At 39.1% G+C, this 27003-nt stretch overlaps 1 protein-coding gene across 3 annotated transcripts in view; it reads left to right on the plus strand.

The window, feature by feature from the left end:
• Positions 1-27003, plus strand: part of LOC106055990 (uncharacterized) — a 58114-nt gene that overhangs the window by 25674 nt on the left and 5437 nt on the right. For 2 of the 3 annotated variants that reach the window (XM_056017135.1, XM_056017137.1), the window contains 9 exons: positions 167-374; positions 3940-4096; positions 5680-5733; positions 8980-9114; positions 13856-14011; positions 18007-18210; positions 21221-21433; positions 22731-22928; positions 25223-25573. In XM_056017135.1, the coding sequence (XP_055873110.1) occupies positions 167-374; positions 3940-4096; positions 5680-5733; positions 8980-9114; positions 13856-14011; positions 18007-18210; positions 21221-21433; positions 22731-22928; positions 25223-25573 (1676 nt within the window). The remainder of the gene's footprint in view (positions 1-166; positions 375-3939; positions 4097-5679; positions 5734-8979; positions 9115-13855; positions 14012-18006; positions 18211-21220; positions 21434-22730; positions 22929-25222; positions 25574-27003) is intronic. The other variant, XM_056017136.1, reaches the window with a different exon arrangement.

The raw sequence follows: 27003 nt of genomic DNA on the forward strand, positions 1-27003 counted from the left end.
ATAATCATTCGCCTAACGTTTCTGTAGGCTGATTCAGGCAAACCGTTCTATGCTCTAATGGCACAAGGAAGAAGGTGCACTTGTTTGATTTTGTCCTAGTAAATGGTCTCACTTTTTGTTAAATTTTTTGATCAAAACGCTTCTTTTTTTATTTTTCAATGTGCAGCTTTGATGACAAGAATGAGATTGACAGCTTTTTAGGATTAAAAATTTGGCAAGTGAATCTGCAAAGAGAGTCTCATTCGCCTTTTAACATGAGATCCACCGTTGGAAACATTTTCGGCTGTTATATGTTTGGGTACGGTAATGAAAACAGCTACTCAACACCTATCAACTTTGGAAATGAAAGCAGAGAATTTATTTTTCAATATCAGGTATGTATTGATAGAACTGTTATGTGTATATGCTAATGGTACGTTCGATGAACATAAAAAAAAAATAACCAGATTACCTTATTGTCACAAACGGAGCATGAGGTGGGTTGAGGTTGAATTGGAATCTGAGAAAGTTAAATCAAATGATGATATGTCCAATGATGCAATGTCCAATGATGCAATGTCCAATGATGCAATTTCCAATAACGCAATGTCCAATGACGCAATATTCAATGATGCAATGTCCGATAACAAAATGTCCTATAAAACAATTTCCAATGTTGCAATGTCCAATTATGCATTGTCCAAATATGCCATGCCCAATAAAAAAAAGTCCTACGATGCAATGTCCAATGATACAATGTCCAATAATGCAATGTCCAATGATGCAATGTCCAATGATGCAATTTCCAATAACGCAATGTTCAAAGATGCAATGTTCAATGACGCAATCTCCTATGATGCAATTTCCAATGACGCAATGAACAATGACGCAATTTAAATACATTATAGCATTTATATAGAGCTACTTCCATGCTTATAGCATGCTCAGATCACTTTGGTCCAATCTCATTTTCGGACCAGTAGGGGGTATCTAGGAGAAGGTTTTTCCGTGCTGCTTTTAGGTGCTCAGAAAACACAACTCTGCTCGGGTCGGGTGTCGAACCTCGCCCCCGTTCATAGGTAGCCAAACCAAGTTCAAGCGTTGTTAGCCTCTCGACCATGCTTCCCACTATGTACTATCTAATGACGCAACTCAAATGACGCAATATCCGATGGTGCTATGTCCGATAACGCAATGCCCAAAGACGCAAAGCCCAAAGACGCAATGTCCAATGACGCAATGTCAGATGACGCAATGTCAGATGACGCAATGTCAGATGACGCAATGTCCAATGAACGCCGTTGTCACGCCCCATAGATGATGAGGTCTGACCTAATGCAGCTGTCAAATGGTAAAATTTCTTCTACAAAAGCCGAATACAACCTCCGACAACGAGAACATACCTTGATAGACCCTCTGGCGGTCCATGTCTTTGTCTTCAACCGGTCCAAAGGCTTAATGCTTAAAAGCATCTTTCAGACAACATTTCATGTAAAAAAAAAAACAATCTTTTAAACAATATTTCATGTCCGCTTAAAGGGAGTGTATTCAACTTAACTGTAAAAGAGAAGCATTTAAAAAACTATGCTACTAAATACATTTTCGATTTTTTTTTTTTAAATTCTACCGCCGGATACACCACAAAAAAGAAAGTAGCTGTTGTAATGAACTAGTTTAGTTAAAAAAAGGATGCTAGTTTTGTAGATGAATATAGCGTGCGTTGTAGCGACAGTAAAAAGTAGTGACGTAGTCAGACAGACGAATAACGTTTCTTACTAGGGGGACATGATAGGAGAAGACGGCTAGGGCTTGAAGCAAAAAGTCTAGTGAAGGAACTGCTAGCTAAAATTGATTTGATTTACAGACACAACGACCATCCTCATTCCTCATTCGTAGATAGATAGATGTGCTTAGAATAATCGGAAAAGAATATATATATATATATATTTGTAACGGTACGCACCGGTAATGCGTACCGGCACCTTTTTCAATGTGGGGAAAAAGTATTACTTTTCTTGTATTTTAATGTTTGTTATTAATTTATTAGTAGTTAAAAGTTAGGCAATCCATCACTGAGTACCGGCACCTATCTTTGTACAAAAAAGCACTGTTTAATATACATATATATATATATATATATATATATATATATATATATATATATATATATATATATATATATATATATATATATATATATATATATATATATAATATCCTCATTCGTGATCAAAGGATAAACATATTTCTCATATCCTATGAAAACGAAGATGACTGTCAAGTCCAATCCTCGCTTTAAAAAGCCGGCCGCATACGTGGCATGGGTGGGGGTTTGGTCACCTGCAGGTAGGCCTACTTAAGCAGGGTTACTAATTAACGATTATGTTTCTCTACCACGCAGGGCCGGCCTAAGGTAATTGGAGGTCCTAGGCAAAGGGAATTGGGTGGCCCCAAATGTAATATATAAAATTCATAAAAAAAAAAAAGCAAGGGTCTTCTAAGGTGAGTAGTCTAACAAGTAGATTTAAATTTGCGAATAAATATTGAGTCCTAGTAGCGACTTAGATCTAGGCTACTAGACGTAGAGTCCTAGTGCTCTGCTATAGTTGAGTTTCAATTACAGTTTAATGCGAAGCCCCCCACCAATCGAAGGCTCTAGGCCGCAGCCTAGTTTGCCTTTGCCTAAGGTCGGCCCATGTACCACGGTGTTATATCACACGTGTGTGTGTGTGTGTGTTTATATGGTGACGGTGGCAAGAGGTTAGCGATTGGTTGTGAATGATGTAACACAGGTGGCAATGTCGTCACTCCAGAACGTGAGATCGAAAGGTTGTGTTTTTGCAGTCTACAACATTTATTTGATCTCTTATTAACTTTATTTTTTGTTTTTATGATAAATAAAATGCTATTTGGTTTTGTTCACACAAGGAAGTTTTTCAAGTTTATTAGTTAAGATACATTACACCTTCAACGGTTTAGTAGTCTACCAGCGGTTTGGTGCAACAAGCTATCAACCGGTAACAGCACACGGTTCATGTATTCACGATTTGAAGAGCTAATTTCGAACCTAGCATAACGATTCAAATAATTTTAAGCCCTAGTTCGAATCTTCTGCGTGAAGACAGATGACGGCAGCGAGAAATGTTCAAACCAGGCAGTTCAGGCCCAAATAACTTTAATTATATGTTAAAGAGACACTGATTTTAAAAATAAACAAAAAATTAAATATATGCGTTGTGAGGTCTCCCTTATCATCCACAATCGTATGATTTATTTATTTTTTTAATATTCATATTATGAATAGTTTGTTTATTTTACATAATTTATATGCTCCTTCAGAATTAAAATTTTTAGCATCCTATTGCAAACTTCCATCAGGACTGGAGGTCGCAAGACGGCGTAGAGGGTTCAAACCCGTAAACATCAAGGCGACAGTTTAGAACGCATATCACAAACGCAGGCAGCCGCCCACATTCATACAATTTATTTGTATGCGTTCAAAGTTTAAAGTAATATCTATACATCAATATTTTTTTACAAACATTTACATATGGGTTCTCCTAAGTACAAGGGAAGTAATAACTGATTAAATTTTGTTCCTTATCTTTCCTCCAGCACCATTGGAGTATTAGCGACAAGACGGCTGCCTCTTTATATGTATTTGATTATTTTTATTTAATATTCATTGTATGCAGTGGCGTAACTAGGGATTTGCAGCCATTTAAGGGGCCGAAGGGGCTTGACCTCTTTGGGGGCACCTGCAATTCGCGTTATATAATGTAAAAAAAAAAACACTGTTTCGGTAGCCCCGGCGCCCCTCAAGTGGGGGCTCGGGGGGATTTTCAAATTCTCCCCCCTCCCTCCCCCATCCTAGCTACGCCTCTGATTATACGCATTCACATGTGTAAATTGATATTTGCAATATTTTTTGTATGTTTATATTTTACTTGCAAACTTTAGACCCAATTGACGCATTCTACTATGCCTACGTCAGAGTTGGCTACAACGTCTACGGAGAGCGTCAAAGCAGTTTGCACGCCTACGCCGCAGAAGAATGGAGATGAAAAAGACAACGACTGTGATGGTTATATTGATGAGGAAATAATGAATGGAAAAGGTTTGGCAAAGCCTCATTGCGAGTTAATCTTCACTATCATGCAGTGGCGTAGCTAGGGTCTGTGATTACCGGTACGGCAGCTCCCGCAGGATACCTTCCACCGAAAAAAAAAGAATTAAATCTGCACCTTTTTTTTTTTGAATAACTTGTATTCAATGTTAGAGTTAGAGTATTATTAATACGCAAAAAAATGCAAATATCCCAAAAGATAATACAAATAAATTTTATTTGCCTTCTAGCTAGCGAATTTATCAACAATTTTTAGCGTAAGCTGATGATGATATACTAATTCGGATCAATAAAGCTAGGTTTGCCTTTTCAACTTTTCAAACTATCTGGCTCTCTAAGGCATTATCTCTACACAACAAGATACGAATCTATAATACAAACGTTCAGTCTGTCCTTCTATATGGTTCAGATACTTGGAGAGTCACTAAAACAAATATGGAAAAGCTCCAGATCTTTGTTAACAGATGCCTACGCCGGATATTAGGAATTAGGTGGCCAGAAAAGATAACTACTATCGATTTGTGGGAGAAAACTAGACAAAAGCCCATAGCCCAGGACATCACAAAACGAAAATGAAGCTGGATAGGACACACCCTGCGAAAACCAGCTACCAATGTTGCAAGGCAGGCACTTGGCTGGAACCCACAAGGAAAGAGGAAAGTGGGCAGACCCAAGCAAACCTGGAAGAGGTCAGTCAAGGGTGAAGCTGAGGGTACTGGAATGACATGGGAGCAGATGAAGAAAGCTGCTCAGAACCGAGTTCGGTGGAGAGGTGTGGTTGCGGCCCTATGCTCCCCTGGGAGTGCACAGGATTAAGTCATTTTCCCATCAGCACTTGCTCAACAGACTAAATTACAAAGTTAGTGAGTCGTAACTTTGTCATCGTTGATCGCCTGTAATGTTTTAAACTAAGTTAGTTACGAGTTTAACAGAACGTTGTTGGATATCTCGGTGAAGACTGGGATTTTGAATTTCGGGATTTTTAGGGCGCCCTTGAGTCCACACAACTCTAATGGGTACCTGACTTATCTCTTTCTCTCCTAATTGACGATGCCTACGTTGATTTGACCCCCATTAAAATGAATTGGTTTTTGGATTTATAAACTTTGTGTTGTGTAAAATGAGCATGCATTTCCCCATAACTCGATACCAAATATAACATTTTCTATTAACAAACCAAAAAAGTTATGGAAGTTTAACCCTAACATCATAGTGAAATACGAATGAGCAAAAGGAATAATACTATTGAAACGAGGAAAATAATTTACGGAGAGAAAGAGTTCAGAAAATCAAAGGCGGTTGTTCGCTGTGCTGGCCACATGACACCCTGGTCATTAACTGTTGGCCAAAGAATCATCTGCCCTATAGATTGCAAGGTCCAAATGGGGCACTGCACTTTGCACGTAAACTATAAAACCACCCGTATGACTAGAGTGGAGGGACCAATGACATTAAGCCTACATGACGCTGGACTTCTTAACCGTGAGACTCGTAAAGTTTCTGTTACTACGTACCAAAAGGATAATCTTAATTGGCGCACATCTCTAAAACGATGAATAAATAACTATCCACAGATGACGATGAAGACGGTGAAATAGATGAGGATAACTCCAGAACAACAGACAGTGGTAGTGTATAAAATTCTAGATCAATTTGAAATTTAGACTTGTTAATGTTGTACGTCTGTTTATGTCAAGAGCATCATACAGACCTTTTGAAAATTGGAGAATCAGTATTAAAAGTCTACTGCCTTCCTATTAACTCATTCACTCCGTAATTATTTTGCTTCGTTCCGATAGAATCAATTTATTTTGCTCATTTGTATGTCACTATCACTTTATAAAAAAAAAAAAAAAAGTTCCCCTTTCAGACCTTCTGGTCTATAGGGCAGATGATGTAAAGGTCATCTGTTTCTGTGGCCTACGGTTAACTAGGGTGTCATGTGGCCAGCACAACGACCAACCGCCTTTACTTTTCTCCAACTGAGGTCAGGTACCAATTAGAGCTGGGTGGACTCAGAGGCGCCCGAAGATCCCGAAATTAAAAACCCCAGTCTTCCCCAGGATTCGAACCCCGGTCTCCGGTTCGGAAGCCAAGCGCTTTACCGCTCAGCCACCGCGCTTCCTACTATCATGTTATAATTAAACTTAAATAACTTGTTTTGTTTGATATCAGAAAAGCTTATATTTGGTATATGATGATAGGGAAATGAATGCTCTTTTTACACAACACAAAATTAAAAGTTTATAAATCAAAAACATCAATTTTTGTTTAGTAGGGGGTCAAATCAACGTCGGCATCGTCAGTTAGGAGAGATAGAGTTAAGTAGATTAAATTGTTTTCTCTCTTGCCAATAAATACATAAATAAAATACAAGGACGGATAAAGAACATATAACCCGCGGGTCATTCAATTTTAAAAAAATAAATGGAAGCTATGGGAGGGGGGGATTTAATTTACTCATGTAAATAGCATTAGCGGAAATTATGGACGTACCGGTGGATCATGTGTCACACGCTTATTGTATCGCTCATTATGACAACAACACGATTGTGCATCGTCGGACTGACGTTTGATTAGAAACAACTTTAAGGTACAGGCAGATCATTTTACGACACGCTTTGCACAAGCGGTGTATATAAGGATGCGGTTTGTACAATTTTATTCTTGATTATTTCGTAATTAATGCGGGATATACGTGTGTTCGTGATATACGAGTGTGTAGCTTCTTCCTATGAGGGATCTACGCCCATGTCGGATTATATGTGCGAAAAGACGGTAATAAAAGTGGTTTCTAAAAAAAAAATGTGTTTATATTTTTTTCAGAAAAGTTAGGAATCTGTTTTTGAATGCGGCTTTCAATAAAAGTGAAGTGATTAAATAAGAACCTTACAAGAAAAATACATTTTTTAGTACTCTTGAAATGGGCTCCGCGGACATGCGGGACGCTGGACTCTCGTTTGATTATCTCGATAATCCAGGGTTCAACCCTGCCCGCTCCCATCCCTCCTTTGTTCTGCGGAAGATTTAGACTAGGAAGTAGATGATCTGCAACTATGATGGCGGAGGATATTCCAGCTACCGTCGCCTCAGCGTGGCGCCTCCGTGGAAAGGTCCGCCTGGTGAAGTGGATAGGCTAAGAATGGTAGCAATCAGTGGGCTACCATACGTACCCTCTAGCGAGAGTACATTACACGTGGTAGGGATGTAAAAAAGGCTCGCTAAACCAGTCCTAAACCCCCATCAGCCCATTTCCCAAAGGGGCCAATACGTGTGGTGATGGTCCCCCAACGGGTACAATGGGACAGCATAGGCATAAGGATGGCCCCCACGTGGGGCTTGAGCTTCCGGCCACACATGAAAGGAGGAATTCATGCAGGGGCTCGGAAGAACGTGCAACATGCCAAGACGGGTGTGAATAAATGAATCACTTAGTCTACGGGGGCCTCCTGACAGAGAGATCGGTGAAGAGCCACAAGACGGGTGTGAAGAAATGATCACTTAGTCGACGGGGGCCTCCTGACAGAGAGATCGGTGAAGAGCCACAAGACGGGTGTGAATAAGTGAATCACTTAGTCTACGGGGGCCTCCTGACAGAGAGATCGGTGAAGAGCCACAAGACGGGTGTGAAGAAATGATCACTTAGTCGACGGGGGCCTCCTGACAGAGAGATCGGTGAAGAGCCACAAGACGGGTGTGAATAAGTGAATCACTTAGTCTACGGGGGCCTCCTGACAGAGAGATCGGTGAAGAGCCACAAGACGGGTGTGAAGAAATGATCACTTAGTCGACGGGGGCCTCCTGACAGAGAGATCGGTGAAGAGCCACAAGACGGGTGTGAATAAGTGAATCACTTAGTCTACGGGGGCCTCCTGACAGAGAGATCGGTGAAGAGCCACAAGACGGGTGTGAAGAAATGATCACTTAGTCGACGGGGGCCTCCTGACAGAGAGATCGGTGAAGAGCCACAAGACGGGTGTGAATAAGTGAATCACTTAGTCTACGGGGGCCTCCTGACAGAGAGATCGGTGAAGAGCCACAAGACGGGTGTGAAGAAATGATCACTTAGTCGACGGGGGCCTCCTGACAGAGAGATCGGTGAAGAGCCACAAGACGGGTGTGAATAAGTGAATCACTTAGTCTACGGGGGCCTCCTGACAGAGAGATCGGTGAAGAGCCACAAGACGGGTGTGAAGAAATGATCACTTAGTCGACGGGGGCCTCCTGACAGAGAGATCGGTGAAGAGCCACAAGACGGGTGTGAATAAGTGAATCACTTAGTCTACGGGGGCCTCCTGACAGAGAGATCGGTGAAGAGCCACAAGACGGGTGTGAAGAAATGATCACTTAGTCGACGGGGGCCTCCTGACAGAGAGATCGGTGAAGAGCCACAAGACGGGTGTGAATAAGTGAATCACTTAGTCTACGGGGGCCTCCTGACAGAGAGATCGGTGAAGAGCCACAAGACGGGTGTGAAGAAATGATCACTTAGTCGACGGGGGCCTCCTGACAGAGAGATCGGTGAAGAGCCACAAGACGGGTGTGAATAAGTGAATCACTTAGTCTACGGGGGCCTCCTGACAGAGAGATCGGTGAAGAGCCACAAGACGGGTGTGAAGAAATGATCACTTAGTCGACGGGGGCCTCCTGACAGAGAGATCGGTGAAGAGCCACAAGACGGGTGTGAAGAACCATTTGGACATCTGAATCAACTCTGATGGATCATCCGAAACACTTAAAACAAACTTCCTTTCGATGTGCATATCACAATCCCAAAATCAATGAAACCGATTGCAATATTTAAATGCAACAAACGAACACTTTTATAGTGTAAAGACAATACAAGGGTATGTTATCAACTATCTCTCTTACAGGATGCCTGCATGGTTGGTTTGGGACCCACTGTGACAAAAAGTGTCGATGCGAAAAGAATAAATGTCAGGCGTCTGGAGAGTGTAAAGAAAATGTCAGCTGTATTCATGGTTTCTTTGGATCCAAGTGCCAACACAGTAGGTTCACTTTTTGATTAGTAATAATGACCTCCTTCATTCAGAGGCTTAATAAGCAAAAGGTGAGCCCAAGGGCGAGGTACATTAATGGCGCCCCCCCCCCACACTCATTTTTCTTGAAATTCACATAGAAATATAGGCTGCGTGTTGCGCCCCTTATGGTTGGCGCTTCAAAAGGGTGGCGCCCGGGCCATTGTGCCCCCCTCTACATCTCTGCCTCCAGTTACAAGCGACTAAGGATCATCTCATATCTGGACATTAGCTATGGTCTGGAAGATGTCTTCTACACAGCTGTACCCCCTCCTCCCCATGCAGTTTATCTACCGAAGGAACGGCAAATGCCAGAAATCGTTTGTTATCATTGGCATCGAAGGCTCTGGCAGGGTACTGTAAGGGTCGCCGGCTCCCCATTTCCCCCCAGGGTTGACCACAGAAGCATTTCCCATATTCGATATAGATGCAAGGCAGCAGATGTTTGAATTCAGAGTTGAGCTTCTCCTCCTCAACTGATCCACTTCATAAGAGATTGGAGCAACGCGCATTCCAATGATATATCAAAAAGAGATTGGAGCAACGCGCATTCCAATGATATATCAAAAAGAGATTGGAGCAACGCGCACTCCAATGATATATCAAAAAGAGATTGGAGCAAAGCGCACTCCAATGATATATCAAAAAGAGATTGGAGCAAAGCGCACTCCAATGATATATTAATAAGAGATTGGAGCAACGCGCATTCCAATGATATATCAAAAAGAGATTGGAGCAAAGCGCACTCCAATGATATATTAATAAGAGATTGGAGCAACGCGCATTCCAATGATATATCAAAAAGAGATTGGAGCAACGCGCATTCCAATGATATATCAAAAAGAGATTGGAGCAACGCGCACTCCAATGATATATCAAAAAGAGATTGGAGCAAAGCGCACTCCAATGATATATCAAAAAGAGATTGGAGCAAAGCGCACTCCAATGATATATTAATAAGAGATTGGAGCAACGCGCATTCCAATGATATATCAAAAAGAGATTGGAGCAAAGCGCACTCCAATGATATATTAATAAGAGATTGGAGCAACGCGCATTCCAATGATATATCAAAAAGAGATTGGAGCAACGCGCATTCCAATGATATATCAAAAAGAGATTGGAGCAAAGCGCACTCCAATGATATATCAAAAAGAGATTGGAGCAAAGCGCACTCCAATGATATATCAAAAAGAGATTGGAGCAAAGCGCACTCCAATGATATATCAAAAAGAGATTGGAGCAATGCACATTCCAATGATATATCAAAAAGAGATTGGAGCAAAGCGCACTCCAATGATATATTAAAAAGAGATTGGAGCAACGCACATTCCAATGATATATCAAAAAGAGATTGGAGCAATGCACATTCCAATGATATATCAAACAGAGATTGGAGCAAAGCGCACTCCAATGATATATCAAAAAGAGATTGGAGCAACGCGCATCCCAATGATATATCAAAAAGAGATTGGAGCAAAGCGCACTCCAATGATATATCAAAAAGAGATTAGAGCAAAGCGCACTCCAATGATATATCAAAAAGAGAATGGAGCAAAGCGCACTCCATTGATATATCAAAAAGAGATTGGAGCAAAGCGCGCTCCAATGATATATCAAAAAGAGATTGGAGCAACGCGCATTCCAATGATATATCAAAAAGAGATTGGAGCAAAGCGCACTCCAATGATATATCAAAAAGAGATTGAACCAAAGCACATTCCAATGATATTTCAAAAAGATATTGAACCAAAGCGCACTCCAATAATATATCAAAAAGAGATTGAACCAAAGCGCATATCAATGATATATCAAAAAGAGATTGGAGCAACGCGCATTCCAATGATATATCAAAAAGAGATTGGAGCAAAGCGCACTCCAATGATATATCAAAAAGAGATTGGAGCAAAGCGCACTCCAATGATATATCAAAAAGAGATTGGAGCAAAGCGCACTCCAATGATATATCAAAAAGAGATTGGAGCAACGCGCACTCCAATGATATATCAAAAAGAGATTGGAGCAAAGCGCACTCCAATGATATATCAAAAAGAGATTGAACCAAAGCGCATTCCAATGATATTTCAAAAAGATATTGAACCAAAGCGCACTCCAATAATATATCAAAAAGAGATTGAACCAAAGCGCATATCAATGATATATCCAAAAGAGATTGGAGCAAAGCGCACTCCAATGACATAAGCATGAAAGTTGCGCTATATAACATCAGTTGAAAATAAAACAAGGTTACAAAGACAGTTTGTGTAAACACAAACTCAAAATGAGTCCCAGAAGTGGTCCATCCAGGCAGGTAAAAAGGCAGGTTTCCATATTTTCAGAAAGAATATCAGAGTGAAATTCTATCAAAGGCAAATGCCTATCTACCTTACAGTAAGTAACACATTTATGCAACTGATTTTAGATTTTTTTGTAAAAAAAAAAAGCTTACAATAATACTGTTAACCTAAGTAAGTTCTGTTAGTATACACTAAAAAATATTTACTTTTTTAAAAGAGAAAAACATCTATTTATTATGCATATAGTTGGACATAATTTAAAACAACAATTAATAAGAAGTTTTTTATATTATCTCGTGAACTAAAATGTTATTTTACCTTGGTTAGGCCAATAATAGAATATGCATCCTCCGTTTGGGACCCCTCAACTCAAGAAAACATTAAGAAATTGGAATAGAGCAGTGAGACTCATAAAAAACGAATATTCACATTTGACTAGAGTAACACCTTTAGTAAAATCACTAAATTTAGAAAGCCTTCAGGATAGAAGACTCAAAAGTAAAGTAGCAATCATACATAAAACACTGAACCATAATCTTCAAATACAAAAACAAAATTTAATAAAATACTCTGAAAGACACAAAGATAAAGGCATATTCCTCATCCCATATGCTAGGACAAATTTTTACAAATACTCCTTCTTCACTAGTGCTATTAGAGCATGGAATGGGTTGCCTGAGCTAGCCAGGAAAACCAGTGACTTGGCAGAATTTAAATCATTGGTTAATATGCATGACTAAATGCATGACGCGTAGGACGTAATCATCTTCTTTTTTTAAGTAACGTCTGTATTATATAAGATAAGATTAGATAGCTGCATCATTGCTCAATAGTATATAGCCATAGAACACTTAACTAAAGGAATTTTTTTTTTTTTTTTTTTTTTTTACGGAAAGATCAATTAGATATTCATTATAAGACATCAGTTATGCCAACTTCACATCTAATTTCACTTTTATCTAATTGTGGTCTGCTGGAAGGTCTGCTGGACAGCTGGGGCCCCACACAAGAACTGTCAGCTTTCTTGGGAATCGAAATTGGAGCATGTCTTTCCACCCTGAAAAAATGTCAGTTATTAAGAGTAACAAAAAATAAAACAAATTAATTAATGTTATTAATTTTGAATGTATGGATACAGTAAATTATTACTATTTCTTAAAATATAAGTGTACGCTAAATGAATATATGGAGATACTGTGGCTGAGTGGTTAAGCACTTGGAACCAGAAGTCCCGTGTTCGAATCCTGGTGAAATCTCTAGGTAGACCACTTATGGGGCCGATTTTCAGTTTGTGTTTCCACACAGACTGTCTTTGTAACCTTGATCTATTGTATAAAAAACTTTGGAACTATAACTCACAATTTAAACCTGCATCCTGACAAGGTTACAAAGATAACCTGCATCCTAACAAGGTTACAAAGATAACCTGCATCCTGACAAGGTTACAAAGATAACCTGCATCCTAACAAGGTTACAAAGATAACCTGCATCCTAACAAGGTTACAAAGATAACCTGCATCCTAACAAGGTTACAAAGATAACCTGCATCCTGACAAGGTTACAAAGATAACCTGCATCCTGACAAGGTTACAAAGACAGTTTGTGTGGTAAGTACAGCATCAAAATAGGCCCCCGAAGTGGTCCACAGATCGTGTGTGGTGCCCCAACGGTCAAGCAGACCAAGGAATAGGTGAAAGTGAAGGAGAAGTTAGATGTGAACCTGACCTAACTCATGTCATATAATGATGATCTAATTGATCTAATTGTTCTGTTAAGTGTAAATCTCCTATTCAAAGTCTCAGAAAAAAGATGAAACTAGTTCGTACTAAAAATACAATTCCCCCGTTCTTTTAGTTCAACTAAACTGTCAACCACTGCGGTGATACAGTTCACGTGATAATATGTAAATGTAGCAGCTAGTATGACAGAACTTACATAACTTAGTAATACAATTGTAAAAAAATAAAAATTTTTGAACAAATATCTAAAACCTTTAGCATAAATGTGTTACAAATATGGTTTCCTTAATAAATTGTCTCTCGTGTTAGTTAACAGAATTATTATAATGTCATAAAAAGGTATATTTTTATTTTAAAAAATGCTTGCATAGTTAATTTAAAAAATAAAAGATTTCGCTTTTAGAAAAGAAAAAAAGCAGCCATTGCATCAGAACTTTGAACGGACTAAAATATCAAGATGTCGGATTTTCAATATCTTTTCCAGTTTACGAGATCTAAACGGAACGGACGGACCAACAGACATACCACACAAAACTAATAGCGTCCATTCCCCTTTCGGGGGGGGGGGGGGTGGGTGGCAGCTAAAAAAAATTAACAAAAGATCGGAAATGTTTAAATGAAACAATACAAGAGTGAGCTAGAGAATTACAATTTATCCATGACTTTTGTACACAGAAGATCTTATAATGAAATCCAATGTAAGCCAAGAGGCGATGCAGTTTAGGCACAGCACTAAATGTAAACGAAACTTTAAAGCTGTAAGTCCTCTGTCCATACGATTTCCGGCTTCAACAAGGATTTCATGGATTCAAATCGAGGCTGTATCAACAGGTATTTCATTTTACTGTTCTGGATTACAATTATCCTCAGCAGGGGCAGTCCTATCGACCGCGGGGCCCTTATGCGAAAAGGATTGGGAGGGGCCCACTCTGGATACCGTAATGTCAAAATAAAGATATTTTGTATTAGAAAATACCTTCGTCTTTGTAATAAATTTGTATGTAATGAAAGCTGATTAGCAGACCAAAATGAGAATCCGTCTATTTTTCAGAAGTTTTTAATATTTTCAGATTTCTAGGACTTTTCATATATTTTGTAATGTCGGGAGATTTCCAAGATGCCCACGAAAATCAGGAGGCCGCAGAAAGCCTGCTATTACATATAAATTATAATGGTCTAATTTAATAATAACATTCCTAGGAACATTATCGTTGCCTGTCAGAGGGCGGTACTGCTGCAGACCTGCCACATCACCAGAAAATTCCTCAGTGGAAACTGTTAAAGGGACTACAATGAATGAATTGTGTTTCCCTTTAGCGAAACTCGACCCTGGCAGTGCCGGAGAATGACTACTCATTCGTTTCTAACAATAATAATAATAATAAGTTAATACACCAACACCTGGCTTTGACGTACAAATTGATCGGTAAGGACACTCCCCATTATTATAAATACTCTCCGCAAGAGGTTCTCGAGTCTACTGAACATCTGCTGTACTGGGATAGGCCTACTCTGACCGACAAAACGGTAGATTTCAATCGCCCGGATCTGCTGTTCATCGATAAAAAAGAAAAAACCGCTACCATTATCGATATCGCCGTACCACTGTCTCATAATTTAAGAAAAACTGAGATAGAAAAACAAAGAAAATATGGAAATTGTCCAAAATAACAATATACCCCATTGTTATATCAACCGAGGGGATAATAACAACTGACCTCACAGACACCTTCAAGGCCCTTAACATTCCTAGGAACATTCTCGTTGCCTGTCAGAGGGCGGTACTGCTGCAGACCTGCCACATCACCAGAAAATTCCTCAGTGGAAACTGATAAAGGGACTACGATGAATTTTGTTTCCCTTTAACGAAACTCGACCCTGGCAGCGCCAGAGAATGACTACTCGTTCAATGCTAACATAATAATAATAATTATAATAATTATCCGTAAGGAAATTAGTCTTAAACCTTGTGCATTACACCGAACGAAACATTGTAATTATAGAAAACCAAAATGTACATTCACACCAGAGTCACTCATAATTTACATGTGAAAAGTTTATAGCAGATTGTTTCTATTTAAGTATTGGATTGTCAGGGAACGAAATAGTTTTTGTGTCTGTTTGACTTTGCTATTGGTGTCTTGGTGTAATGTACACCTACAATTAGTGCAGGGCCTATGAAAGTGAGAGATCCACTGCGACCGCATAGGTCAAACGATTTTGACTTCTATGTGGGGCATACATACAAACAAACATACATACAAACAAACATACATACAAACAAACCTATATACAAACAAACAAACATACATACATACATACAAACAAACAAACATACATACAAACATACATACATACATACATACATACAAACAAACATACATACATACAAACAAACATACATACACACAAACATACATAGAAACAAACATACATACATACAAACAAACAAACATACATACAAACAAACATATATAAAACACAAATACATACATACATACGTACAAACATGCATATATACATACATATGTTTGTACATATTACATACATACATGCATGCTTACATGCACTCATACAATGAATAAACATGCGTATCTTTACATTGTACTTTAATTAATTACTATTGATGTGTTTCATTTCCTTATACAAATGGTCTCTTTATATTTTTATTTTGGTAACAAGAATACTTTTGACAAATTTTTGACAAAGCTTTAATCAGCTCATTCTTCCGGTTTGGTAAAATTATTTTTTTCACGCTCATTCTAGAATCTAATTGAAACTTTGCCCAATTTTTCATTAGCATAGAAAATTCATGAATCAATGAAAAAAATACTTCAGCTAATACTGATAATTTATTATTTTGTATGATACCAACAAAGATAAATAATCCTTTAGCATTTATAAATGCCGCCAAATATGTGCGGGTTTCATCCCCTGAGATAGATAAACACGTCACTTCTCCCACACCCAGTCTCGGATAAAGTTGAAACTATAAACAATTATTTCCTATTCCTAACAAAACATGAATAAGTAAAACATTGATCAATTTTACAATAATTATTTGTAATGCGCTAAGTTCCAATCTCTTTTGTGGACTTTGCTGTGGTCGGGATTTAAACTCGTCCTCTTCACAGGGCTAGGTGGCCGAGTGGTTAAGCGCTTGGCTTCCGAATCTGGGGTCCTGGGTCCGAATCTCGGTGATTTTGAACCTCTGGGATTTTTTTTAAGGGCGCCCCGAGTCCCCACAGCTCTAATATATACCTGACTTTAGTTGGGGAAAGTGGAAGAGGTTGGTAGTTGTGCTAGTCACGTGACACCCCAGCTCGTTAACCGATGGCCAAAGAAACTGGTGACCTATTGACCGCAAGGTTTGAAAGGGCAGCTTTACTTTACACATCCTCAGACATTAGTAAATAAAAGTGAAATACTGCAATGTTTAATTACGTTGTAGGATAAATCACCAGCATGTCATTGAAATGGTCAGGGCTGGAACACAAGACCATTGTGACAACAGATTGAAGCGCATACCTCACGGCCAGGTAACTTTCATTATACTTGTGTTTAAAAAAAAGAGAGAGCTTAACATAGAATACACACCAATATAAAATACATGTCAAACTTTTGATTAATCGTACGACACATGTAATTAAAAAAGAATATAAGTAAAGTTCCCCAGTACAACGACCGACCACCTTTACGTTTCCCCAACTAATGTCAGGTACCCATTAGAGTTGGGTGGACTCAGAAGCGCCTGAAAAATCCCGAAATTAAAAATCCCAGTCTTCACCAGGATTTGAACCCCGAAAACCAAGGGCTTTACCGCTCAGCCACCGCGCCTTCACACCTGTAATACTTATATGCTTTTATTTTATTATTATATACGTTATTACTAGATGGATAGTGAGACAACCCATAACCTTATAGACAAGGCTTTATTCCAATTCAACACCACTACTGATATGTAAAACACACAGTTACACACAGCATCAGACGTATCACGACCAACAGACTACTTACACATTCATAATAACATCAATTGTGTGTATGAGTGGCTGAGTGTAAAGGGCTTAACATCCGAACCGAGGGTCCCGGGTTTAAATCCTAATGAAGATTGAGATTTGTAATGTCGTCATTTTCGGGCACCTCTGAGTCCATACAGCTCACACACCTGACATTATTTTGGAAAAGGTATAGATGGTTGGTTGTTGTGCTGACCACATGACACCCTTGTTAACCGAAGGCCACAGAAACAGATGACCTATATATATATATATATGCCCTATAGATCGCATAGTCTGAAAGGAAAACTTATTATTTTTATTTATGTTTATGCATAAAGTTACCTGGTTTTTAAGAAAGAGAAATGATTATATTTCGAGATAGTATTAGAATCCCTTTCAAAATGGTAGTCGGTAAACATAAAGAAGAGTGGCCATACAATTAACATCAGGAAGCAAAGGCTGAAATATGTATAGAAAATGGACGCGAAAAACATAGTGGACAGTATTAATTTCCTTTGCACGCAAAGAACGATATTTTTTTTTAAATTTTATATCAACACTTTAAGCCTGTCTGTCTGAATGTCCGTCTGGCATCAATTTGAAACTTTGCATTATTATCGTTCGTATAAAATTATGAATCAATAAAACAGTTAACCAAATAGTCAATTAAATAGTGATAACTAAATAATTGTGTTTTGTATAGGAATGGGGAATAACTTTTTTTTAATTTGAATAAGCGAAAAAACTTCTCCATAAAATTGAAACATATAGTTGTAAAGGCGGAGTTCTTCCCCTTAGATAAACTTTTTTTTTTTTTTTTTACAGATAGCCTCAAAGACATACAAATGCACTTTCTAAAGACTTCGCGCCAATGTTATACGGGACATTGCCTGGACCGACGCGATATTCCAGTCGAAAACGACACACTCATCATCATCTGTAACATCACTGACTACGTATGTCAGCTCAATATTTCTTTTCATGAGCCCACATATCCAAGACGTTGGTGTGCAGTTTACGTTAGCGCAGGTGAGAGGACATATTAGGGCAGGTGAGAGGACATATTAGCGCAGGTGAGAGGACATATCAGGCAGGTGAGAGGACATATTAGGGCAGGTGAGAGGACATATTAGCGCAGGTGAGAGGACATATTAGCGCAGGTGAGAGAACATATCAGGGCAGGTGAGAGGACATATCAGGGCAGGTGAGAGGACTTATCAGGGCAGGTGAGAGGACATATTAGCGCAGATGAGAGGACATATCAGGGCAGGTGAGAGGACATATTAGCGCAGATGAGAGGACATATCAGGGCAGATGAGAGGACATATCAGGGCAGGTGAGAGGACATATTAGCGCAGATGAGAGGACATATCAGGGCAGGTGAGAGGACATATCAGGGCAGGTGAGAGGACATATTAGCGCAGGTGAGAGAACATATCAGGGCAGGTGAGAGGACATATCAGGGCAGGTGAGAGGACATATTAGCGCAGATGAGAGGACATATTAGAGCAGGTGAGAGGAAATATTAGGGCAGGTGATAGGACATATTAGCGCAGGTGAGAGGACATATTAGAGCAGATGAGAGGAAATATTAGGGCAGGTGAGAGGAAATATTAGCGCAGGTGAGAGGGCATATCAGGGCAGGTGAGAGGACATATTAGCGCAGGTGAGATGAAATATTAGGGCAGGTGAGAGGACATATTAGCGCAGGTGAGAGGACTTATTAGCGCAGGTGAGAGGACATATTAGCGCAGATGAGAGGACATATTAGCGCAGATGAGAGGACATATCAGGGCAGGTGAGAGGAAATATTAGGGCAGGTGAGAGGACATATTAGCGCAGGTGAGAGGACTTATTAGAACAGGTGAGAGGACTTATTAGCGCAGGTGAAGAGGACATATTAGCGCAGGTGAGAGGAAATATTAGGGCAGGTGAGAGGACATATTAGCGCAGGTGAAGAGGACATATTAGCGCAGGTGAGAGGAAATATCAGGGCAGGTGAGAGGACATATTAGAGCAGGTGAGAGGACATATTAGCGCAGGTGAAGAGGACATATTAGCGCAGGTGAGAGGAAATATCAGGGCAGGTGAGAGGACATATTAGAGCAGGTGAGAGGAAATATTAGGGCAGGTGAGAGGACATATCGGGGCAGGTGAGGGGACATATTAGGGCAGGTGAGAGGACATATTAGCGCAGGTGAGAGGACATATTAGCGCAGGTGAGAGAACATATTAGCGCAGGTGAGAGGACATATTAGGGCAGGTGAGAGGACATATTAGCGCAGGTGAGAGGACATATTAGGGCAGGTGATAGGACACAATTTGTGCTACGGCTGAACCTACGCGTGGTGGCGAGGCGAGGCGGTTGGTTTCCAGATTGGAAGACTTGAGTTCGAATACCAATGAAGACTGATTCTAGGATTTCGGGATTATAAGGATGCCACTAAATCCACCCCACTCATGTACATGACTGTAGTGTAACTGAGTCGATCTTCTGCGTGCGTCCAGCGTGTCAGAAGGTCATGCCCGGTGTGTGTGTTTCATGTCCAGTTGTGTGTGTGTATATAGTACTGCATCAGTGTTATGCGAGACCGCCGAGACGTGCTGTTTTCATTCAATGTTTACTGTCGTCTAATTTTGTCGAATAAAGCCATGGTATTGGTAGACTAGTTGTTATCATTTCATTACACTGACATAAGTTGGGAAGTATAGGTGATGAGTCATTGAAATGGAAAAAAGGGGGGGGGGATGGCTGAGTGGTTAAGCGCTTGGCTTCTGAAACTGGAGCCCTGGGTTAGTATCTCGGTGAAGACTGGGATTTGGAATTTTAGAGCGCCCCTGAGTCCACCCAACTGTAATGGGTACCTGACTTGAGTTGGGGAAAGTGAAAGCGGTTGGTCGTTGTTCTGGCCACATGACACCCTGCTCTTTAACCGTAGGCCAAAGAAACAGATGCCCCAAAGACCGTATGGTCAGAAAGAAGAATTTACTATGCACCCTATTTAATAGCCGGATAGAAGAACACATGAAAGCTGCCGTCTGTCCTAAGACTGATCTGTGGAGTTTGAGGACATGCTTATCGAATTCCTTCGAGTCTTGCTCTAACGACAAACACAACTTCTCGAGTTTCATCTGTCCTGTAATTCCTACACGTCACAATAATAATTTTAGCTTGTTTATAGCGCTACTTTTATGCTTTCAGAGCGCTTTGAAAGCAAATTTAATGACGCTTGGGCTAGAGGCGACGCCAAAGGCCGAGCACACCAGGGAAACTCCTCCATATTTATTCTCTGTATCACATTAACGCTATGGTTGTCCGCCACATAAAAAAGCCTCTTGAGAAAACATGTTTTAATAGTTACATATCTGTTGGGTCTTTCTTCCATCCCCGCCAATGCAACGGACTTTCAAACACATATATCAATGTGATTTCTATTAAAAATTATGTTTGATACATTAAATCTATGCGATTTTAATCTAAAATTGGTTTAGTTGTTCTAAGCTTAAGTAATAACAACAGGTTTCATTTTTGTAATTTATAGTCCCACGGAAAGTGGGAGAATTATTGATTATCAGTCAGTCAGTCAGTCAGTCAGTCAGTCATTAGGGGAGAAGGGTTTTATTTATTAAATAGGAACTTGTTATTTAATGTTCGAATGCTTAAATTCCTTGGAATGGGCATAAAATAGTTTATTCTTCTGAACTGGTAACTGGTAACTACTTTTTTAAAAAACGCAAATTAAAATTCTATGGCCATATAAGAAGGTCTTCAGAGCTCGCAAAGACCTTCCTTCGGGAAACAGTACCAGGCAAAAGAACAAGAGGCGGATCGAGAAGGAGAATCGACGGGCCTGCCATTGCAAGAGATTCTAGCTAAAATACAGAGAGGAATGGAAAAAGACGGTTGTCCAATCTTGTGTGTGGTGCCCCAAACGGTCTAACAGACTAGGGGGATAGGTGAAGTTGACCTACATTTAAACTCCTAAAATCATTATAACTGCAATCATGTACTTTTAACAATGTGTTCACCTTGTCACAGGCCGCAATTTTGCATTGGGTGGAGATGTCAATATGTCAAGCTACTATAAAGACACCAAAGGAGTCGTCAGCCGTGCACTACTCTCAGTAGATGGAACCATTAAAAAATCTGAGTCCCTATGTTCTACCACAGACATCAATGATAAAAGACCAGTTTGGAGAGTGTCCTTTCACTCCCCTGTAGTCATACATGAAATAGTCATTCACTTTAGAGGTAATGAATTGTTCTTCTTTCATGTTATTTTGTACATTTTTTTTCAACAAACGTGAAAGAAGAAACTTAAAATCTTACAAGGCTTGAATATCAAATAGGCTGAATTGTGTGTTAATATAAAAATATAAAACGAAATACAAAGTAAAGTGTCCCTTTTCAGACCTTGTGATCAATGGGGCAGATGATGTTCAAGGTCATTTTCTTCTGTGGCCCACAATTAACTAGTTACTAGGGTGATATGTGGCCAGCACATAATTTACTTTTCCCATACTAATGCCAGGAAACCATTTGAGCTAGGTCTTAAAGCTTATGAAAATATAAGTGTAGTGTAACTGAGGGTCATGTCCAGTGTGTGTGTGTGTGTGTTCATGGTAGTTCAGCAATGTCGTGAGATGTGCTTCTTGTCTCGTCCACTGTGTACTGCAATCTTGTCGCATAGAGCCATGGTATTGGTATTCTGGTCGTTATCACTTTATTACAATACGGTTTTATATCTATCTATTGTTAGCATAAATCTTCAAAACATCGAACTTGCAAGTACGAAGAAGCTTATTAAACTATTACCACTGCACCATTTAGTAAAATTTCTTCTCTTGTTTGATATTGAATATAATAATTATTTACCAATAATGAATCAACTAATTGGGAGCGCGGTGTCTGAGTGGTTAAGCGCTTAGCTTCCGAACCTGGGGTCCTGGTTCTAATCTCAGTGAAGAAAGGGATTTATTTCATTTCCACCCAACTGATATGCTCGACCTTTAACATCGTATCATTTCGGCGTCTTTGGTTTTTAGCCATTGGCCGTTATGGATGTACACATTTGCCTTTGCTTACATCTTTATTTATATATATCCAGACAGAATTTCGTTCAGACAAGCAGATGGGGTATGCGGCAACGTTCCGTGTTGTACAGTTCTAAGAGTCTTACATTCATTTTATTTTTTAAGGAAAATTATGAAGAAAAAGAAGAAATATAATTACCGTAAATAATTTTAATGTGAAATATAATGTAAAGTCTTAGGCCGATTTGACAAGCTAAACGTGCCAGAAGCTTTCGATCTCAGGTTCTCTTCGTCTTGATCTGTTCCTTTGTCCGTAGTCAAATTTTCGGAAGCTTTTTTGTGACGCACATCACTCAGTAGTAATTTAAAGCGAAAGTAACTTGTTACGAGCAGAGGGAAAATATCAATCTCTGCCTCGTAATACTAAACTTTTATTTAATAATAAGCAATTACTTGTTATTATCTTTCTCCATCAGCAAGGTTTCAAATGTTTATGTTCTTTCTTTTATCTACAGTTACGGCATTGAAGGAAACATTCGCGGTAAATTTGTTCAACCCTAAAGATCAAGTCATCTATACTTACAGAGGAGTCATTAGATCAAAAGTTTCAATTTTATATAAAGCTAGAATAGATTCACAGACACAGCATGTGGAAGTATCAATACATAATTCAAACAGTGTTTTATCCATCTGCGAATTTGAAGCTTATGGAGGTACTTTGCATTTAAACTTTTGCTAAATTTAAAAACAAAAAAAAAAAAAAGCTTATATGAACTCACTTTGTCTGTCTGGCCAAAAGTTTGTACACGTTATTTCTCCGAGACACAATCTCGCATCAAGACTTTTCGCTAGCAGAGTGTATACCTCGTTGGCTTGAGAAGCCAGAGAAGGCTTTAGCCCACGAGTTTGAATTCAGGTCGTTCCCCTTTTTAAATATATTGAAAAAGCGATCGTCCGTTCTTTCTCCCACCCCCTTCCCATCCATTTCAAACTGGTCCAGACAAGGGATAGGATCAAAGCGTGTTGCGAACGCTAAAAGCTTGAAATTTTGCTAAACAAGAACAATTAGTAAAACAATATTTCTAATCATACAGATTTTTTATTGTTAGTCTAGATCTATTACAAATTAAATTGCATGACAGATCCAAACTTAATAATGCACTTAATATAAGCTTTGTATTTTTTTTTAAAGTATTATATTATTTTGCTTATTTTTAAACTATATATACTCAAAGAGTACACAAATTAAGATACAGAAATAATTCATTAAGCGATTACATGACGATGATTGTTGCACATGGTGATGAAAAAAAAAGAATGCGTCAAAACCGTTGCGTTATACTCCAAAAATAAGTAAAAAAAAAAGGACATATCTAGCTGGATACAAGTGTTGTATACAGCTTCACATTTTTATTTTATGCTTTACAAGTGCCCAATGTGACCACCACCGATGGCACGGACTTAATCAGAATGAAAAACATGCCTCAGTGGGGGTGAATTGGTAGAAGCAGTGATAAAAGACCTTGCTCTACGCCTGGACCTGCCAAAGTCTGCGACTTGTTCACATAGGGGGGTATGTTAAGGACAAGTGTTCAAACGATGCAAGCAAACTCAATGACATGAACGATCGAGGACCAGAAGCAATCGACACAGAGCTCGGGGACATCCTGAAGCGCGTTTGGGAGAAACTTTCTTGCCGTCTTCATGCAGCCCGTGCCCCCCCCCCCCAGATGTGGTTCCATTGAGCACTTGTAAATTATAAAGAAAAATGTGAAGTTTTATATATAGCTTGTATCCAACTGGGTATTATCCTTTTTTTTTTTCTAAATATTGCGCATGGGTTTTGGCATAATGTTTTGTAATTGCAATGTAAAAAAAAATAATAAAGTTCCTTTTTCAGACATTGAGATCTATAAAGAAGATGATGTAAAGGAACCCGATAGAGGCGCTCAAAAATCCCAAAATTTAATTCCAACGTCTTCACAACGAATTCAACCTGGGACAGTTCTGATGCGAAGCGCTTTACCACACAGCCTCACCGCTTCCCTGTATATTGTCCCAAAAAATACTTCATTTAAATAACAGCTTACAATTACAGGCGTTTATTTTTTATTTTTTTGACGAAATAACAACCAAAGCCTTTAAGGTTCCTAAAGTATACCCAGTGCGCCAGTGCACCCTTTATGAACTTTGATAAAGAATCATATCGAAGATTTCCTTTGCTTTTATAAGCACTCAAACATATTAAGTCAATTTGAATTTCAACATTAAAATCATTAAAATCTTAGTCTAAATCAGTCACCACTCTGCGATGACCAGCCTAGAAGTTTATGCTACTGGCTACACATTAAACTAGATATATATTTATCTATCAACTTACCTATCTATTTATCTATCTTCTTCTTCGTCTACTTATCTATTAAGTTCATTAAATACAAAGCTTATATCAGCTCACTATGTCTGTCTGTCTGTCTGTCTGTCTGTCTGATATACATTTTGAACACGTTACTTCTTGAATCGCAAAAGCATTTATTGTTGAAAACAACACACAAATAAATCTAGAAATTATTCAAATAGTTAATTTAAAAGTAGTAATTGATTTTTATGATATGTTTTAGTAGGAAAATACTTCTGGCTTTTTTGGGGATGGGAAAAGCAGACGAGGCTTATATATATATATATTTATATGGCTGTAATAGAGTTAGTCAACTTTTTTTTTGAGGGTCTTAAGTTTGTTTTAGGGTTACAATACATACACTACGGTCTAAGTTAGCGCCCAAGGAACATGTCTGCCAAGTTTTATCAAGATTGGTGAAACGGTTTTGATTTCTATTCGTGACATACATACGACTTACATTCTACTTTATAGTATAGATCTTGATTTTCTTTAATACCGATAAAGGAAAATAACTCTTAGTTACGTGATATATGACTGTAAATGTATTACTTTGATTAATCTTTTTTTTAAGTATTTTATTTCGAATTTTTTAAAAAAATGTGCACTTAGAATGCGCGCCTCCTTTCTATGGCATTGAGTGCACAGAATTGTGCAGCTTGTCCTGCGTAGACCTACTGTGCACAGATGATGGCTACTGTTACCACTGCGCCAACGGAACTGGAGGTGCGTACTGCTTCGACGGCTGCCTGGAATGGTGCGTGGAGTACGAAGAGCTCACCAACACCGCCTACAGCACCACAAGGGCGCCAAGCGCCCCGTACCAAAAACAGAGTGGCTTTCAAGTTGAGAATTTCTGGTTCTACTTCATGACCATTCCTCTTCTCTGCTTCGTGTGTTTTTTGGAATGCCTACGCGACCATGCGCACAACAGGGACGTAGAGTCACAGCCATCTCAAGAGTGTAAGTTATATCAGCTCACTCTGTCTGTCCGTGCGTCTGTCTGTGTGTCTGCCTGTCTGGCCCAAAGTCTGTACACGTTATTTCTCCAATGCCCAAATCTCCGACCAAGTTGAAATCTCGCACAATTATTTCTTTCACCTGACAACACAAGAATCAATTTAAAATTAAACTAATTAATTAGCGATTGATAATAAATTACTTTGTTTGGTATCTCAAACAAGGGAAAGAAATGTTACTTGAATGAAGTGGTGGTAAAATCTGAATTTGCCCCCTTTATATTAGGCTGCCCCCTTGGGCTTAGTGAACACAAGCAAGAAACAGAAACAATAGAAAACTATAAACAATCTTCAATAGTCACAGACTCTTGGCTAGCAGAGTGGTTACCGCGTTGGCTTCAAAAGCCTGGGAAGGCTTTAGCCCACATGTCCGAGCTCAGGTTTTAAAAATACCTTTAAAAAGCGATCACCCACATACCCCATTCTTCCTCTCCCTTTCAAACTGGTCCAGACAAGTGATAGGCTCATAACGTATTGAGAATGCTAAAAGCATGATATAAGTAAAAAACATTTCTAATAGCACAGATTTATTTACTATTGGTCTAGATCTATTACAAGTCTGATTACATGACTGATCCAAACGAATTGATACACACTAATATAAGCATTGTTTTATTTTAAAGTGTTTTTATAAAAATGTTTTGTTAATGCGATTCGTTTTATAACTGTAATACGTTCGTGTTACTGCTCAAACGCTAGCTCCAGATTTAGAAGTTCCCCTTTCAGACCAATCGGTCTATAGGGCATATGATAATAAAGCCATCTGTTTCTCAGGCAACGGTTAACGAGCAGGGTGTCATGTGGCCAGCACAACGACCAACTTCCTACACGTTCCCAAAATAAAGCCATGTACCCATTAGAGGTTGTTTTTTTTTTTGTTTGTTTGTTTTTTTGGAGTCAGAAGAACCCTAAGGAACCCTGAATAAAAAAAAATTCAGTCTTCACCGGATTCAAACTAGGGAACTCGGTTTGGAAAGCCGAGCGTACCCGTTAAAATTGGATGTACTCGTAAGTGTCCAAAGTATTCCCGAAGTTTGAAATCGCAAGTCACCGAAATTCAGAATTCAAGCGTTTCACAACTCCGTCATAGATAGTATGAACAGCCACAATCCTTACTCCTCTTCGACCCATGCAAAATAGACTAGAAAGTGTTGCTGACGGGATTGTAATTTTTGGCCGCAGACGTTGTTGATGTTGTCAGAGCCGCATTTGTCATGTACTCCGTTAGGTAAGTCCCAACAAAACAAAAAAGGGTTTTAAAAAAATATATCCGAATTAAGACGGGTCAGAAATATTTGCATATTTAGGGCTGGAAAAAATGTGATTAGGAAATGTATACTTGTAGCCTGCGCGGAATAAGTAAATACAGCTCCA

Source organism: Biomphalaria glabrata, chromosome 18 (assembly GCF_947242115.1).
Source record: "Biomphalaria glabrata chromosome 18, xgBioGlab47.1, whole genome shotgun sequence".
NCBI lineage: Eukaryota > Metazoa > Mollusca > Gastropoda > Planorbidae > Biomphalaria > Biomphalaria glabrata.